The sequence below is a fragment of the Seriola aureovittata genome, chromosome 18, assembly GCF_021018895.1.
Source record: "Seriola aureovittata isolate HTS-2021-v1 ecotype China chromosome 18, ASM2101889v1, whole genome shotgun sequence".
NCBI lineage: Eukaryota > Metazoa > Chordata > Actinopteri > Carangiformes > Carangidae > Seriola > Seriola aureovittata.
Window position 1 is genome coordinate 11,915,555 of NC_079381.1, and position 18,352 is coordinate 11,933,906.

Consider the following 18,352-nt stretch of genomic DNA (forward strand, 5'->3'; position numbering starts at 1 on the left):
GTCAATAAATGGAAGTAAATATTGACCACAGTAACGTTTTACTTTGTGATAATCTACAAAGGTGATCAGGCTATACACACACACACACACACACACACACACACACACACACACACACACACACACACACACAAACACATATTTGGGGGTGCAAACAGTGTAAATAAATGATAGTAAACATTCAGTGAGGTTTTCACCTGTAGCACAAACACAGCAACCTCATCCTTCAAAGTCACAACTTTATTAACATGGACACATTTTTATAGGGGGCAGTATAGAATTTAAACTTTAATCTGTTTTGATTCTGCATGTAAACTGTGTGTAATTCTGTCCTGTCTGAATTGAGCCCACATCATATTTGTTTCAAAGTGCTTCGGCCAGCAGCTTTTCTTTGTCCGAGTGACTTGTTGAATATTTTATTTCCAGCAGGTAGAGGGAGGGTCAGGTTACAGCAAGATGACTAACAGGAGCGCTCTAGAGAACTGCAGGCAGGGCTCCACGCACCAAACAGTAAAGGGATGGTGATGATACGCGAGAGGGCGCGCCTCATTGTGGGTCAGAGATGCTGTTAGGTGGAATACTTAATTCTCATTTCTCTCAGAGAGTGTCAGTGAGGTGCAAATGTTGGTAGCCAGAATTTATTTTTCCCTCAGGAGTTGGTAGAGACTGAAAACAGAGTGAACAGGAGGGGGAATATTGGGTTTACATTCTTCAGGTGACCAGAAATCCAAGTTTAAAATGTCTATACATGATTTTCAACCCGTTTAAAAGCCATTCATGGTTTCAAATCACACAAGTGTCATGTGGAAACTTTAAACTCCGGAGCACATACACTGAGAATGGACTTTTCATTGAAGTTGGACACATTTTGTGTCCAGAAAAGAAAAATATGTGCATATTCATAGATGTGGATTTCGATTAGAGAGGTCGAGCTGAAATAAAAAGGTCATCAGCAGCGTACATGCTAAGTTTTCATCACAACCCTCCAACCCGTCCTCTCTCAAGACCCTGCAATGGAGCAAAGACACCTCCTGACTGGCGTTAGCTCCTCCTACTTCTTGCACACCTGCATATAAGCTCACCTGTAGCAGCAGCAGCTCAGAGCCTCCTGCATTCCTCTGGATCCCACCCTGACTTTATCTGAAGTTAATCCTGGTAAGATAGATTTCCTTTTTTTTTTTTAAAGAAATGTTCTTTTTTTTCCATCAGTTACAATTATTAAAATTGATTATTTAATTATTTTCAATAATTCAATTTGTCTTTTTAGTAAGTTAAATTAAGTTAGTTGAGATTATGAAAAAAATTAAGGATTTATCTAAATCAAAATTAAAATAGGATGAAAAAAGCTGCTACCAATAGCCTGAAGGAAATGACTCTTATTTTCTTGTTGACTTTCATTCAGAGTTGTCAGCACAACTACCTATCAACAATTGGTGGGATGATTTCTTTTCTTTTTAAAAAAAAAAAATGAATTGAACAAAGTGCCTCCTTGTGAAACCGGAATTCACTCTGAAAATTTTCCCGATAATTTTCCCAAGCTCTATCTTCCATCGGAACAAGGAGCGTCTGTCTCCTGCTGGGTCCTTTGTAGTGTTGTGGGAACGATGTAGGAAGGATCAAGTGACAGAGAGACAGAGAGGTTCCCTTGACCGCTAATCTGCCACTGAAACCCTGCTGAGAAACACACAAAAGCAAGCATGCGCGAAACTTCACACACACACACACACACACACGCACACGCACACATAGACAAAGATACCCTGTCCTGTACTATGTTTGACATTCAAACACCATCATTCAGGAAGTAATGTGAACGCATGTTAAACTTATCGTCAACTGAGGTTGAAATAGGGGGAAAGAAAAGGATGTCACATAGTCACGATATCAATAAAATGTTCTTTGCATATAAAAAGAAACATTTATAAAATCCTAATTTTAGATTGCAGAATCCTTTAAACAACATTTAGCCAGAAATATTCAACAGTCTTCTTTATGAAGGCTATGGAGCCATGTTTCATCTTTTCTGTTTGTTTCTGTATGATGAATCCTCCTCTTAAATATAAAATGCATCTTATTATCATAGTAATAGACTACATGAGAGTGTCCTCAGTCCCGGTGAGAGGCTCTTCTTCGACCCGGGGTTGCGCTGTACTCATTTACATTTAGATTTTACACTGACTCGAGTTGAAGTTGTATTTGAGCAGAGCTGAGAATGGCAGACTGAAGTGACTCTGACCATAAAAGTATGGTTAGTATGAATGACCGGACTGGACTCGTTTCATCATTTCCAGTGGGCGTTCAGCTGTCTTGAATATTAGGCCCTACTTGTATTTCCATTAAGGTCTGGCCAAATACTAGAATAAAACACATTTGCTTAAGAGCCACAAAAGAGCTTTCACTGCAGCCAGATCTCATGTAACACTAGATTTAAATGACTGCAATAGGTCAAACAGTCTGGCTTTTGGAGTTGTGTATTTTCCTAGTGACATCCATCCACTCTCTTCTCAGAGAAATGGACCCGCAAGAGCTGGAATAGACGTAACATCTGTGATTGTGCTCTTGTTCTGTTTCTGTCTTCACACCTCGCCTCCATCTTGTCTCTCACAAGTTCACCAACACAACATTCCCAGTTTCCATGCGTTGCTATCTGTTTTCTCTCCAGCCTTCACAGCCACTCATCATGGCCTCCAGCATGTCGGTGAGGAGTTTCTCTATGGGCCGTCAACCCTCCTTTTCCAGCCGTTCTCTGATGGACACCAGCCGCGCTCGCTCCCGTGCCTCAGTCTCTTTTGCGGCAGCCAGCCCGCTGACCCGTTCGGCTTCCATCAACCAGGACCTCAACGGGCCAATCAGCCTCCAGCTTAACGGTCTGCACGGCAACAGCACCAACGAGAAGGAAGCCATGCAGAGTCTCAACAACCGTCTGGCCAACTACCTGGACAAGGTTGGATACATTGCACAGTACCGCAGTGTTGGGATGTTGGCCAGCAGCCAAATATGTGATGGGTGTATCTCAGCTTGGCAGCAATGCAGACAAGGAAATGATACTATTAGCAGCAAGCTGACATACTGTGAACATGATAGTCTTCTTGTGTCTCTCCAGGTGCGGTCACTGGAGCGCTCCAACGCAGACCTGGAGATAAAGATCAAGCAGCTGATGCTCGACCGCGTTCCCAAAGGTCGTGACCTTGATTCCATGATGGCTCAAGCTCATGCTGTTGAGCAAGAGGTGGGAGAAGAGGGAACATGCTGCCACGCAAACATACATTTTACACACAGGTCCATCTAGAGAGCCATATTACAAGTTCAGAGTTTCGTAAATGTCCATCAACAAAGCCCAAGGTTAAGACGACCTTGATGATTTTTACATAGACAAAACATTCATGCAAATGCGCCACGGGCCTCATTCCTTAGAGGCCGAATCGGACCCGCATTTGATCTTTGAGTTAATTCTGTACCAACAGGGTCAACACGAAGTTAATAATTATTTTAGCTATTTTGACTAAAGGGAAATAGTTAAAGTTTAATGAAGTTCAAATGTGTGTGAGCTTATTGGACAAGGACGCAAATCTTCAGATGTCTTTTCACCATTAGTAATTCCACAACATAAACACTCTGTTCCTGTCAGTTTACCAAATATAGTCAAAACACAATACATCACATGTAGAAGAATGTATCCATGTAATAGAGTTCAGCATGAAGGCAGACTTTAATGAAGGATGCTGGATCTCATAACCCTGTTACATGTTAATGTTTGTCAGGTGAGGAAGAAGACTCTGGAGAACGCTCGTCTCATGTTAGAGATTGATAATGCTAAACTGGCCGCCGATGACTTCAGAATCAAGTGAGTGATTGCTGATTACATTCTGGAGATGACAAACTCAAAGTGGTTTTGGTTGTTTGTCTTTCAAGATAAGACTTACCGAGACCTTTCGTGTTTAATCCATGTCTTTGATGAATGATTCAGTACATCTGCTTCCTGCTGTGGCTCACGCTGTGCATGTTTGTAATAACTGTCTGATATTTAATAACTAATATTTTTTAACATCTAATAATGTAATATTAGACTGATTTATTTAACGCAAATTCTGATTAATATTGGAAATTAATCATTGGGTTTGTACAGCTGCAAACATTCATTTCCAACGTTTTTCCTGTGTGCATAGTCATGTTCAAGTATTTAGACTAATTACTATGATGCTAAGAGACATGGACAGAACTACATCAACACAAATGTTTCTTTTCTTATATATGTGTTTACTTTCCATCTGCAGAGATATCTGCGCTTTAAAATATCTTCATATTGCAAAAGAAAAAAAGAAAGTAAATAAACACTGAGTATCCTGTCTGCAGAGGTTTTGTGTAAACTTTGAGCTCCCTGTAATACACCATACTCTGCTATTCTTCCTGCCTTCACAAGGTGGGAGACTGAGCTGGTGATGTGTCAGTCTGTGGAGCGAGACTGTGTCGCTCTGAAAAAGGCCAAGACTGACCACGAGCAGATCATTGCCTCTCTGAGGGGAGATCTGGACAGCCTGAAGGAAGAACTTTACTTCCTCAAGAAAAACCATGAGGAGGTAAGTTTGTTTGTCACGTCTACTTCTCCGTTCTCTTTTTTTTTTTTAAATACCTTTCATGGTTATTTTACCTCTCTGACATGTGACCTTTCATCTCATTTTCCATTTGGCGCTCTCTCTTATTCTCCAACCGGCTCTCACAAACAAGATGTTTGACCCAATTTGATGTACTCACAAGGTCTTTTTAGAAAGGAAGGAAAAGGACATTTAGGGAGGGAGAAGTGAGAGAGAGAAAGATAGGGAGAGAGAGAGAGAGATAGAGGGTGGTCCTCTGGTTACTACAGACAAAAGGAACAGGTAGATCTGGTTTCCCAAACCTGTTCTTTCTGTCCAATCAGCTGATCCAAGGCGCCGGACTAGTGTCCTCTGGGGGGGGGAGAACAACTAAGATAAACTTACCCCCTCTCACCAAAGGAAGGCTAATCTCCCTAACACTGGAACAAGATTATACAGATCCAATTCAAACCTCAAAACACAAAACCATAACCGAGTGCAGATATTGAGAGTTAATTTAAACAAATGAGACTTGATTATTTTGCTGTATTTGAATCGTGTACTGCATTAGGCACAAAAATCATGTATATTAGTGATATATACTTATTTTAAATGTGATTGTTTGACTTCTGGATCCTTTCTGTTGTGAGGACAGCGGTGAGATGGCGGCTCAGTCTATTAAACTGACTCACTCTGGACTGTAGGTGCCTCCTTCATGCTCTCTCCTATGTCAATCCTACATGATAAAAAAAATACTGGCTTTTACTCCCACAGACAGAGAAAATCAGCATCTGTGGAGGTTAACTGTGAAACTAGATCATGCTGTTTTCTCTCGTACTTCCCCTTCCCAAGCAAGGATACAATCGCTGTACTAAAGTAAATAATATCATTTAACTTAAATGTCCAAAACAGAGCCTGGAAAAGTGTATGAATCAAGAGCATTAATAGCAGCCTCATCGCATTAAAATAAACTGTATGTGACAAAACACAATGTCACAGAGAAGAGAGAGTGAAAGAGATCCACCATGAGCAGGAGTGTACCAGGTGTATGTATGCGGGTTGAAAGGTCGGGGGTAAGGCGAGCTCTGCCTCATCAACTATTGATGGAGAATGCCTGAATAATGAAGATGCCCTCACATCCTCTCTGCCGTCCTGTGGTGTAGGATTCACACAACTGTTCTTGGTTCCATATGTCGCCTGTTAACAACAGACATATCTTGTGCACACAATTATATCCACACAAGTTCATTTAAAGATGACACAGTGCAACCATAATGTTCTTTTCATTCACAAATAAACACACACACACACACACACACACACACACACACACACACACTGAGACAAAGCAACACAAAGTACATAAACTATGTCTCCTCCTGCAGGAAATTGAGCAGATGAAGTCTCGTATCGCCAGAGATGAGGTGAATGTGGAGGTGGACTCCGCCAGCGGGCCGGAGCTGGGCACTATTCTGTCTGACCTGCGTTCTCAGTATGAGGGGATTGTCAAGAAGAACAAGGAGCAGGCGGAGCAGTGGTACCGCAAGAAGGTGCGTACAGAAAGTGCAATCAAGTGGTTCCGTGAGCAGTCTGGATCAAATACTTCAGATGATGTTGAATGGCCAGAATAAAGTTAAGCAAAAGTCTCAAAAAAAAAAAAAAAAAAGTGGTTGTGTGTGTTTTTTCCCTCTCCAGCTGGAGACGGTGCAGAACGAGGTGAAGGAGAGCAATGAGGCTCTGAGAGGAGCCCAGAGCGAGCTGATCGAGAGGCAGCGCTTCCTGCAGAGCCTGGAGGTGGAGCTGGAGAGTCTGCACAAGCAGGTGAGCTGCTACACCTTGGGGAACGTGACAAGAGGACCGAAACATCTCAAGAACGCGCAAGTTAGCCACATTAAATGACATACAGTCGCTGGGTTTAAAGGTAAAAGATTCCCACGCACAAAACAAATGTTTTTCGCATCTTTCGGCTGCATAAGAACTAAAAAGTTTGACATTGACATTTGGAACCTGAACCAAATGTATGTGGAGCCAGCAGGAACTGACTAGGGGAAATTCGTGTGTCCATTAGCTCACTGATGTACTCTCGCTACGGTCTCGTGAATGACGTCACACGCGACTACAGGTTTCGCTCGCGGTTAAATGTAAACAACAATGGCGACGATGTGACGGAATTTTAACTCATTTAAATTAAGAAAATATAGTGGAGAAAAATTTCAATATTTTCCTCTGAAAAATGAAGTACAGCACAGGAAAATAGGAAGGAAGGGAAATCTTAACTTAAGGCATTTGTGCAATGGTTTAACTGACTTTAAGTGATTTCATCAATATAAGACCAAGATAAGGAGAAACCCTTAAATACTTAAGTGAGCATTTTAAGGAAACCTTATGGATGAAATTAAGGGTGTTTTGCAACTATTTTTATTTTAAGGAAACCTTAACTCAGACTATAATGTGCAATGGTTTAATTAACTTTAAGGGATTTCTTAAATATAAGACCAAACTAAGGAGAAAAGCTTAAATAGTGACTTAAACATTTTAAGGAAACTTTAACGTGTTTTGTGCAACAGTTCTTACTGTTTTGCTCTTATTTTGGTAAGTCTGCCAATAGTAACCCACAGACTGGACATTTCAGAACAATACTTTAATAACAAAATTTGAGCATTTAAAAAAGTGTTTACTGGTGATAAAATTAGTATTAGCAATAAAATGAAATATGTTTACCATTCTGCATCAGACATATCCAATAAAACAAATAAAACAAGATGTTTAGACCTGATATTGAATATTCTAGGAAACATCCACTGTATTTACACCAAAATTTTCATTTAAATGAGAAACACTAAGAAAACAGTGACATTCCTATTGTTATGGCCCCATGATTAGGGACCTTTATAAGAACCCCCCACCCCACCCCACCCCCCTCAGCTTTTAAAATCACTTACCAGCCTCTTCTCTCCCCCCCCCCCCCCCCCCGTAGCTAAATCTGTGTTGTATAAAATGGGATTGAGAATATTTGAACCTCTCTCAGAATTTTTCATTTTTTACCATCAAAGGCATGTCAGCTTTCTAATGAGTGATTTGAATGATAGATAGATACTTTATTTAACCACTAAACTGAGAAAATAATTACATTATACAATGCACAATAATACATTTGGAAGCTGTGAAAACAAAATCTAATACATCAAGCAGTGCAAATTCCATGATCATGAAAAAAACATGGTCACGAGTATTACCTTTTCACAAAGCCCTGATGAGTTACGGTGTTGTGTTAAGGAAAGGCAGGTTTTATAAGGGATTTGTCAAATAACAACACAGAAAAATCCTTTCAGACGCTCAGATTAAGTCTCAGGTAGACCTGTTTCTTAATTCATACATTTCCATGCTACTGTATCATCTGAGCGTCTGGGAAAAGTCGTTTTGTTTTGCTCTTTTGTAATCCTGTTTGACAGTCAACACATTCTCCCACGCCGCCAAGTCATGCAAGGACATAGTGGATTCAGTTGCTAAATTGTGTGGGGGTGAGTTTTGGGGGTGAGTTGGGTAATCATGTCTGAGCAATCTAGTGTTTGCTTTGGATGCCAAGGCCTTGTCACTTCACAGGTATTTGTTGATAATGGTTTAGGAAGTAATTTCAGAATCAGGAGATATTTTTGAGGTCTACTTTCCACTGGATAACACCTGTGGAAACAGGAGGAGGTTGAAAAGCTAGAACTTCTTTCCTTTCTTTTTTTTGGTACATTTCTTGAACTGGACAACATTGAGCCACATTATAAAAAAACAAAACAATGGTAACATTAGACCCAGGGATACAGATACAGATGGCCAGCTCTCTTATTATTTTCCCTCCCTCTCCTCAGATAGCAGCACTGGAAGGTAACCTGGGTGAGACAGGTCAGAAATACTCCGGTGAGATGGAGCGGCTGCAAGCCACCCTGAGCCAGCTGGAGGAAGACCTCTCCCAGCTCAGGCTTGACATGCAGCGCACCAAGACCGACTACGAGCAGCTCCTCCGCATCAAGCAGAACCTGGAAATGGAGATCGCCACCTACAGGCGCCTGCTGGAGGGAGAGGAAACGTGAGTTTTCATCAATCTCATGAAGAAATGGGAGAGATTAAATATCTTAAATTGAAATGGGAATTCTAGTTTCATAAGAAATGAGGTCTTATTTTCATTGTTTTGACCTGGAGGTGTAATGATAACTTTGTATTCAAGGTAAATGCTGAAATGTGGGAGTTTTGTGGCATCACTAAATAGAAGACAAACTTCATACATCTCATCATCAATCTGTTTGTTGTAAATATCCATCATAGTTGATAGACCAAATTCCTTGTTGACATTTCACAAATTTGACCGTCCACACTTACTGTAGTCTTCCTATGCAAAAGGGGATTAATACCAACAATTTGGTTTCACTCACTTTTGCCTTTACCTCCAAACAAAATAGTTTAGTCGCCCTTTGTTGCTGTGATAACGTCAAGTTCCCAGATCTCAGTACAGTGTACAGAAACGACAAAAATACAAAACAAAAATAAGACCCAAGTGTCATAAAAGAGAATTTTTCTTCAGGGTTGGGGATTAAATGAGAAAATCAATACAAAATATTAAGCTACAGGCAGCAGTCCTTTAGCATAGCTTAGCACAAAGACTTGAAACAGAGTGAAACAGCTAGCCTGGCTCTGTCCAAAGGTGACAAAACTCCCCGTGAAACCATAACTTCTTGTGTTTACACTTCTGTTTCAGTACGTGAGTATGAATTTTTGATCTTTAGAGTTCAGCCGGCAGCTGCTGGCTCCAGCCTCATGTTTACTCATATGCTATGAGAATGGTATCGATCTTCTTCATCTAACTCTCCTCCATGAAGCCAAGAACAAGCATATTTCCCAAAATGCTGAAACATTCCTTTAAATGTGTTGCTCTTGTGTACAGGTCACCGTTGATTCTTAAATATTTTCTTTCTACCCCACAGAGTCAAAGAAGTTCCTCCTCCACCGAAAAGTGAGTCCTTGGATTTTGATTTTTATCTGATGACAGAGCATGAAGTCACCGTTTGTACGTCAGAACAACAGAAAGACCTAAGCATAGTATTATATAATAGTACAATAGAACAGCAAATACCGCAGTAGTGGTCATTTACTCATTTTGAATGCATCTTATCAGAGCCTCAAGGAAACATCAGGGAGGTAAAGAGAGACTGAAGTGATGATTAAATGATGAAGGAGATAAGCCGAGCAAATTGTTCACAAATGTTTATTTAACAGCTGCTGCATAATAGCCACACCTTTTTTGGATTCAGATGTGAATTTGAGACAGCGTCATGGTGAGACTGACAGACACACATATGTTCTTTCACACGCATCCGAGAGGCCCAGGACTAATGATAGTTTTATGAACTTCCAAACAATGCAAACACCACGAACAGCTCAGCTCCTATAGCAACAAAAGTGGGGCGTGAAAACATTTATCCCAATGTTGTAACTGCGTCTTAATCCGACTGACTCACGCAGGATTCACAAAGTGGAGGGTGTTTTGAGAATGTTCATCTTTGTCTCACAACATTAAAAGACCAAAGACAACACAGAGTCAAAGGCTGTAACTCTTGTGTCTTCGTGAGACACAAGAGTTGAAGAGTTAAAGCTGCTCCCAGTGAAAAACCACAGGGGTATTATGAATGAAAATGACTACGATGATCTCAGCTAATCTCATTTTTATTTCTCATCTCCCCTCACAATGTTTTTTCCTCCACCTTTCTCTTCTCAACTTTCTTCTCTTATCACGTCATCATATTTAATCTCTTCGAATCATATCTTTCTAATATTTTCTCTACCGTGTCTCATCATCTCCACATTATCCTCTCTTCTTTCTGCATCTCAGTTTGCACTGTCAGCTGTGTAAATCTTTTATTCATCTCATTGAAACTAGTCTTTTCTAATCTCATATATCTCTCATATAGATGTGTAATATATTGTTATCTATGTTATTTCAACTTAACTCATTCCAAATCATTTGTTTCTCATCTCATCTCATCTCATCTCATCTCATCTCATCCCATCTCTTTTCTCTGTGCAGAGGAGCCTGACGTTCGCACCAGGAAGATTGTGAAGGTGGTGACTCAGACGATGGTCAACGGCAAAGTGGTGGATGAGTCCAGTGAGGTGGAGCAGATTGAGGAGACCAAGAAATAGAAGAAGTTGGTGAAGATAAATAAAAAATTACAACCAAAATTAGCAGAACTCTGAGGGGAGAGAGAGAGATAGAGAGAGAGCGAGAGAGAGAGAGAGAGAGAGAGAGAGAGAGAGATGGGATCCATTACTTGATTATGAATGTTTTATGTTTTCAGAGAAGTTGGTTAACCAGTGACAAAGTGATTTTTTTTTTTCTTTCTGGAAAAAAATGGTACAAGCATAACCACAAACAGCTATGTCCTGTATTGCTGTAACTGCTGTAGCTATGCATGCTTATATCAATTTTGAATAGAGATATGTGTGTGAGAGGAACTTACTAACCAGTGCTTTAGCCTTATACTGTTTTACTAATAAATGTTGTGTACTCAACCAAAATATTTATTTCTTAGTGTGGTGAAGTTTACTGTAGTAAATGTAAGACATGCCTTTGCTTCTTAATCGTCTTTGCTGTTTTTGTGTTTGTACTCTTAATAAAAAGTTTCATTCATCAAGTGCCTGTTTAACTCTTTATTCTTACGTCACTCAGAATAAACATTTCATGGCTTTTAGACTGAATTCAACAAATGGCAACACACAGCGTGTCAGTGGTCTCAGTTCTTGGGCTGCTGCAACCTGACATTAGTTTTCTCGCTGTCTAGTTAGTTGCATAAACCTCTCTTGACTTTGACTCAAGCAAATGCTTGATATAATAAGCATATCACAGCAGCCTACTTTATTATGTTATATTACAAGTTGTGAAAAAGTGCGGGTGAAATAATACATTTGTTAATGTATTTCAAATTGTCTGAAAGTCTGTGCTGTACAACAGTATCAGTTTACATGTAGATACTTTGAGTTCAAAAATGATATTTAATTATATTTTCTACCATCAAGAAAATGAGCACTTACTCTGATTATCACATAACCCGTCAGTCATCAGGATGTCCAAGCCCACGCTTTCATGAATCATTAAAACTTCAAATGATAAAAGAGAGAAAAGAAAAAGGAAACACTGCAGATAAAAGTAGCTACAGTGATGAAAAATAGAAAGATGATACCTAAAGAAAATAGAGATGAAAAGGGGAGTGACAGTTGCCTTATAATTAGAGCTGTTGGTAATATGTCAAAACTTAGGTGGGGTTAGGTGTGAAGTAATGTCTGTGTCAGTCAGAGAACGTCTTTTCAGGTCTTTCATCACAGACATTCCTGACACAACGCTTCTAATATTGAGGTAAATAAGGGGGAAATTACTATAATGAGAGTTGTTAAATCATTCACTGAGAGGTGAGATGTATTTCTGCACTGGGTGATGTAACTGAGATTTGTGTGTCTGAGAAAACTTTAAGACAAATTATCCAGACACTGGCTGACACTGATTTATCTGTCAGGTGGTTACATGAGCTGAAAAAGCAGCAGACAGATAAAGATGTGGCTCTTTGTTGAGTCATTTTAGGATTTTTTTTCTCTGCACTGATAATCTTTTAATAAGCACGTCCTACCTGAGCGCACACTTTGTGTGTCATGACATATGAACCCCACTGTGACCTCTATCAGCCCTGTAATTTAAGGTCATGACCTTTTTGACTGGGATCACAGTATTTCAAAGATTCTCATGAACAAAAGTTAAAAGCGAGGAGGAAACCAAAGGAAAGTGACGAAAAAACAGGAAAGTCTCAATTTTAACTTCAAAATATAATGGCTTTATATGTAATGGCCCACATGCAAGACTCCACCACATCCATGAGAATGAATTAGATAGCTTGGAAGGTTTCCACTGATGACAACTTTTTCAGGTTGTTCCTAAAGGTCCATCATCCATTTCATTCCATACGTACAGATCATTTGAGCCAGCAGGTTTTCACGATTTTCACATTTTTCTACAAACTCAAACACAATAGCACCAGTTATCTTTACTATCTTTTACCGCCCTACACCCTCTGTCCCTTTATCTATCTGCTAATGACGTGCTAAGGAATGGCTCCAACACGAATCCCTGCACTGTCAAAACACAGCAGAGGCGACCATCTACATGATAAATGTAAAGAATGTAACATTAAGCTAAACATTAAGCCAATAAAAATATTTCATGGTGCTTTGGATGGTGGCACTTAATGTGGACCCTGAAATACAGCCTCAGGTTATCCTAATGAGCACCTTGTTGCCCCCCCCCCCCCCCCCCCCCCCCCCAACTGTGATAAACCGACTGTTTGCAGAGCAGCTCGAGTCGGACGATTCAAAGAGTCGTAAAAAACAGAGACAGAAAGTCAGATGAGTCAAAGAGACAGGTGGTTAACAAAGTTAGCGAGCATTTCACAGGTAGATATTTGGACAAACAGACGAGACAGAGACTGTCTCGCACTACTGCCCTCTCATCATAATAATGGTTATTTAAACAATATACCTTTTACATCTTAGCCGGCTAACTGAATGACGTCTGACATAATGTATGGGTGTCGATGTTAGAAGATGAGAATGCCCTTTGTAAACCCTTTGAAGGAACTGTTTTCCTCAAGTGGAAAGTATTTGAATAATGAAAGATAAAATCAGAGACAGTTTTATCTCAGGTACTTACACTGCAAAAAAAAAAAATTCTTACCAGGTCCTGAAATTTACTTTAAACGAAATAATCTGCCAGTGAGAGTGACATGTTTGTCGTTAAGTTGTATTTTCATATCAGTTTGTGTCTGTTTGATGGCTGACAAATCAGTCCCGCTGTATGTTCTTCTCGTTACAGCAGATACACACAACCATTCCTGGAACAAAGGAACGTCACATTTCCCCTCACAGAGCACAGTGTGACGTTTCACTTTAGATCATGTGATGTCATCTGCCATCTATAGTCCAGAGCTGCTCAGTCAATGCACTACAAAGCCAGTAAAAGTTGGGGTTGCATAAAAAGATGAGAGTGAAGCATGAGACATAAAAATAAACACTCAAAACAAAAGCTAAAGTTTTTGCAGTTTCTGTGGCCAAGTGGTTTTCAAGCTTAGTGTTTAACATCCGACATGGTTTGACTGCACTCTAGTGGGCACATCCTAATATAGTAATTAACAAGAAATGTATTCAGTAAGTTGCATTTGTTTACCTTCATATGTAGTATATGAACACTGACGCTTTTTATATGAAGTAGAGAGATTAAACAGTAACATCCATGATTCTGCAGAGCCGGTTATTTCTGGTTGAATGCAGAGACATGACACTGACATGTCTGTAAAACCTTTTTACCTCAGTGACTCCAAATGTCAAAAATGTGACAATACGAGAAGAAAGCCACTGGTTACATACAGTTAATGAATAACACAGGCTAGTACAGTTGTTCTGTTTAGTTTGCATTTTGAGAATAACATAACTCTGGCAGACTTTCCAGACGTGTGAGTTTTGCATTGGAGCCTCACCAAACTCACGCAGATAAATCCACTTATGTTCTTACCTCAGGCTTGTAGCCTGTTTACGTGAAAACAGTCTGGGTTTTAACAGCAGGTTTGGCTCTGCAGTGAAGGCGAGACTGCATCACAAATGTAATATTTATATCTATATTACTTTTTCCACCCTCTTTCCATTTTACTTCCAAAGTGGTGCCTGTGTAGTGGTGAATGCTTTCAGGTAGCGTAGGACTTGTGAACACAGCCCAGGGATGACTCCTCCCCCAGCCGACCCCCTCATCAGGGCCAGTTTATAAAGCGCACCTGCTGTGTGGCTGGAAGCATTGGCTGCAGGTAAGTGGTAAAAACAAACAAAAAAAAACATAATTTTACACCCATCAGTCACCTTGCCACTTACCTGTGATGCCTCTATTTTAGCGCTGCCTCCTCATACAGATGTAGACTGGTTCATCCATAGTGGGGCATTCATGCCCCATAGCAGAGGTGCATTAGCATTAGCTTTTCTTTTTCAGTGTAGCTGAGTGCTGCGAGGTTGGGAAGCTAGCCACCCCAGTTGAGGTCACCCACACTTTATGCATTTAAGTAAGTATTGTTAATCTTTAGTGAATTTCGAGTAAATCTTATGGTCTTGTGCTTCACCTTTAAGAAATCCATACATTAAATAAAATAGATTTATTCTTTGTTTCTTTTAATTCTCATTTGCCTTTTAATATAATCTTCCTTTTCAGCAGCTCCAGTCCCTGTTATTTCATATTTTTGTTTCTAATAAAATATTTTGTTTTCAAACACACGTTTCTGCTTTATCAGTAAATGACCCTGCGTCCTGGTATCCATTTAACAAACAGCTAAGGTTTAGAAATAGTAGCTGGCGTTGTTGGGCCCCTCTTACTATGTTCTTCCCCCGCACCTTACACTCTGTCAGAGTGATTTCATCCCTGTTTGCTTATTTGTCAACAGGATTATACAAACTTGGTGGAGGGATGTTGCATGAACCAGGGAAGAGCCCATTAAATATTGAGTCAATACATTTGTTACATGAGAAGTCATGACAGAAGCATAAAACGTTGTTTGGGATTAGCTGTTTGATAATTACAGATGGTTTCATTTCCAGTAAGGCCAAAGAGCTGATCCCATCAGAGCTAAGCTTGCTTTGGCCAGGTGACCCTAACACACTGTCCTGCCAACCTGCGTATTCACTCTCAGGGAATTGGCTGTCACACAGGTCCATTGTACAACTGGGATGCTTTTTCCAAACACAATTCAAACATTTACTGCTGACATGTTTTCAAAATGCATGGTTCATGTTTCTATGATCTCACGAAAATGTTATGATTTTAAACTGACTGAGATAGGTATCGGTTTAATAATAACTGAGCTACATTTGTGATCAATTTTGGTGCATTAGGGTGAGATGTCAACAAAAGGGCAACAATCTGATAAAAATTGACTCATGTAAATTATACTTCATGTAGTTTTAGTGAAAGATCACTATTGTATATGAAGAAAATGTCATCTCTCTGTTTTGTGTCTGAGAGTGTTACTTTTTATTTCCTCTGACATGTATGCTTCAGGAAACAAAACAGGTGTCTGTGTGAAGTCGGGTCATCAGGTGTATTATATTGATTTACAGCAAAGCTTGGCCATTATTGGCTTCAGCACATTGCTCTTCAGCTTGTTGCATAACAGGATTACACACCAGCTATAGAAACAAATCATCATCTCCATTAGTCTTTCTGCCTCTCTGGCTGTCTCTCACTGCTGAACTCATGAAGTACAATGACTGTGAAAGCCTTCTTGGTTCTCCTGTCCATTCCCTGACAACATTTCACCTATTTAGTTAATGAAACTGGACTATTTCGGCATCAAATTGCTGCATTTTCTAACGCATTAGCATAGTTAGCGAGACGTGGCTTCAGAAGGCTCCTGACATGATCCCTGACCCGTGGAGCACACTAAGTGAGTTGGCATAATAGGACTAACGGCTCGAAACATCAGACCACCAGTAAGCCCATTACTGCTCAGTGCGTATTGTGTAGGGTTTGGCTGCATTTTCCTCGGGCTTAGGAGGGATCACAGTCACATACATGGTCAAAGTGCAACATGTTCTCAAGCCTGAACAGGTGACCAATAAGTGAATTTGTACTTACATACAAACAGCACACTATAGCTTTGTTACAGAACAAAAAAAGACAAAATCCCAATAAACTGTTTAGAAAAATATTTTTTTATTTATTTTACTTTTCACATTCACTCAAAACACCAGAGCAACAGTGACTTTTTCCTTGGACAAACAATAACAACATGAGAGATCAAGGAGGAAATGGATTTTTAAAAAAAACAGATGCAATTCTTGGAAATCTTGAAATCCTGGTTGGACATGTGCAGGTTTTTATCCTCGCTTCACTTTTTTTTTTCCTCCTCTCAGTCTTTCTGTTACATTTTTTTTATATGTCTCTCACTCTCACATACACAACATATCTCTGACATTCACTCTCTCATTCCCCCTGTTCTTGCTTTCCAGCCACCAAGACTGCAGCTAGCTGGCACGCTCTCCTGCTCCCCTCGCTCTGCTTCCTCTTTAGCAGGCTCCGGACTGCAGGACGGGTTGAAACTCTCCGGCCATGCAGATTTCCTCCTGTTTCTGACGCACAATGCGCTGAATGGCGGGGGGCAGGCCACGGGGGTTCCTGGAGAAGACAAGGGCGTAGCCATCTTCACAGCTGCCATCGTCTTTCAGGGTGCGGCAGGCGTAGGTGATGGCGTAGTTGTCGTAGTCAGTGTCGATCACCCAGTAGTTGTCACCTGGTTAGATGGAAAAGGGAGACGTTAGAGTGAAAAGCAATGAGAGTATGTATGTATGCATGTATGAATGTGTGTATGTGTGCACAGCTGACCTCCACTGGACAGGTAGCTGGCCAGTCCCTGGTAGTTCATGAACATCTTGCCGGGGGTGGTAGGGTCGGGGACTGAGTACTGGGCAGCCATGTCAGCACACACGACCCAGAAGCTGCAGCATGATGAAACAAACATAGTTTTTAGTCATGAGCATTTGAGTTCATATGTCCTGTGTTTGTAAAAGTGCTTTCAAGCCAACATTCCTGTGTAAAATCCCATCTCTTCAAACTGCATTTCTTCCTAATCCTTCATAATCCAGGGAAAACCCAACTTGTAGCTAATGCTGTTCAGAATGTGCTTCTGGAAAATTATACCTGCGTCTATCTTAAATCTTAGGGTGGACCTTGGGCAGAACCTGAGCACCTCTCTTGACCTCTGACCCTGGAAACTGAGTATTTGAGCTGCCCTCACCTCCCCCAGTTTTTAAAGAGTCAAGAAACTGACCCTTTACCCTAACCTGAGGGGCGTTTAAAGTGGGGTGAGACCAGCAGGTTTTGCTTTGGTTAGAGGGAGTTAGAGTGTTTTTAACTGATGTAAAGCGGGGGCCACTTACCCAAACAGAGTTACACGTCCCTTGGAGGAGGCAGTCATGGAGCCGTCGTCATCGATGGTGTATTCGGCTGAGATGTTGTCCTGCAGGAACAGGCCCTCTGGATCTTTCTTTTGCAGCGCGTACCACTTCCCTGCATACTGCAATGGGAAGCAATGGAGCAAGAAAGTTAGAAGTTGTTTTAAACTCTCTCTGAAAACACATGCTGTTTGTGCATATGTGTGTTTTGAATTAACTCACCCTCTTGGGGTCAAAGTCCTCCTTGACTGAGAAGCTGTCAACGACACAGGAGGCAGACAGACAGCGTTCTACGCAGGACACCAGGACCAGAAGCAGGGCCAGCTTAGAGGATCCCATTCTGTAATGACCAGAACAGAATCATGAAGAAGAGTCAGGACCAGGGGAACAGTGGGATTATTGACTACCAGATATTTGAATACAAATTTGAATATAATTTTCATTGTTTGAAACCAAACATTGCATGTTTGGGTCTCAGTCCACCAACAGCTGATATATACAAATATTATAAATGCACCATCAATATATTGAAGCATATAACATGAGATAAAGAAAACAGTAGCACTACAGCATGTGACAAATCTCAAGTTATGCTGGAGAAATACAATGCAGTCTAAAAACGAATTCTGTGATAAATTGGCAAATCCAAAAATGTAACTTCAGGTAAATAGACAGCGATATTTCCTCAGACACCAAGTTCATACAGTATCATGAGTATCTGACGGAACATCAGGAACACAATCTCACACTTTCTGATGATTACTTCTGAC

General features: G+C 40.5%; 2 protein-coding genes across 3 annotated transcripts; one reads left to right on the forward strand and one right to left on the reverse strand.

Annotated features, from left to right (window-relative positions):
- Window positions 1-1,048: 1,048 nt before the first annotated feature.
- On the forward strand, window positions 1,049-11,248 carry si:ch211-243g18.2 (uncharacterized protein LOC559906 homolog). 2 transcript variants are annotated; one of them, XM_056402784.1, is made up of 11 exons: window positions 1,049-1,155; window positions 2,663-2,944; window positions 3,104-3,229; window positions 3,762-3,844; window positions 4,421-4,577; window positions 5,957-6,121; window positions 6,267-6,392; window positions 8,432-8,649; window positions 9,542-9,570; window positions 10,447-10,463; window positions 10,642-11,248. In XM_056402784.1, exons 2-11 carry the CDS (start codon window positions 2,681-2,683, stop codon window positions 10,672-10,674), a joined length of 1,218 nt encoding a protein of 405 aa, XP_056258759.1. In that variant the 5' UTR covers window positions 1,049-1,155; window positions 2,663-2,680; the 3' UTR covers window positions 10,675-11,248. The 2 variants fall into 2 exon arrangements, with proteins under 2 accessions (XP_056258759.1, XP_056258758.1); XM_056402783.1 differs by lacking the exon at window positions 10,447-10,463.
- Window positions 11,249-16,697: 5,449 nt separating this feature from the next.
- rbp4l (retinol binding protein 4, like) lies at window positions 16,698-17,921 on the reverse strand. The gene is made up of 4 exons (XM_056403992.1): window positions 17,805-17,921; window positions 17,568-17,704; window positions 17,014-17,126; window positions 16,698-16,921 (listed from the first exon to the last, which is right to left on the reverse strand). The coding sequence occupies exons 1-4, from the start codon at window positions 17,919-17,921 to the stop codon at window positions 16,698-16,700; spliced, it is 591 nt and encodes a 196-aa protein (XP_056259967.1).
- Between the last annotated feature and the right edge of the window lie 431 nt (window positions 17,922-18,352).

Excerpts from the sequence above, each read along its gene's own strand:
- si:ch211-243g18.2 (XM_056402783.1), top strand. The coding sequence starts at position 2,681 with ATGGCCTCCAGCATGTCGGTGAGGAGTTTCTCTATGGGCCGTCAACCC. Across the intron at positions 2,945-3,103 it reads TGGCCAACTACCTGGACAAG|GTGCGGTCACTGGAGCGCTC; the intron begins GTTGGATACATT and ends GTGTCTCTCCAG. Across the intron at positions 6,122-6,266 it reads AGCAGTGGTACCGCAAGAAG|CTGGAGACGGTGCAGAACGA; the intron begins GTGCGTACAGAA and ends TTCCCTCTCCAG.
- rbp4l (XM_056403992.1), bottom strand. The coding sequence starts at position 17,921 with ATGGGATCCTCTAAGCTGGCCCTGCTTCTGGTCCTGGTGTCCTGCGTA. Across the intron at positions 17,705-17,804 it reads AGGACTTTGACCCCAAGAGG|TATGCAGGGAAGTGGTACGC; the intron begins GTGAGTTAATTC and ends TTCCCATTGCAG. Across the intron at positions 17,127-17,567 it reads GGACGTGTAACTCTGTTTGG|CTTCTGGGTCGTGTGTGCTG; the intron begins GTAAGTGGCCCC and ends ATCATGCTGCAG.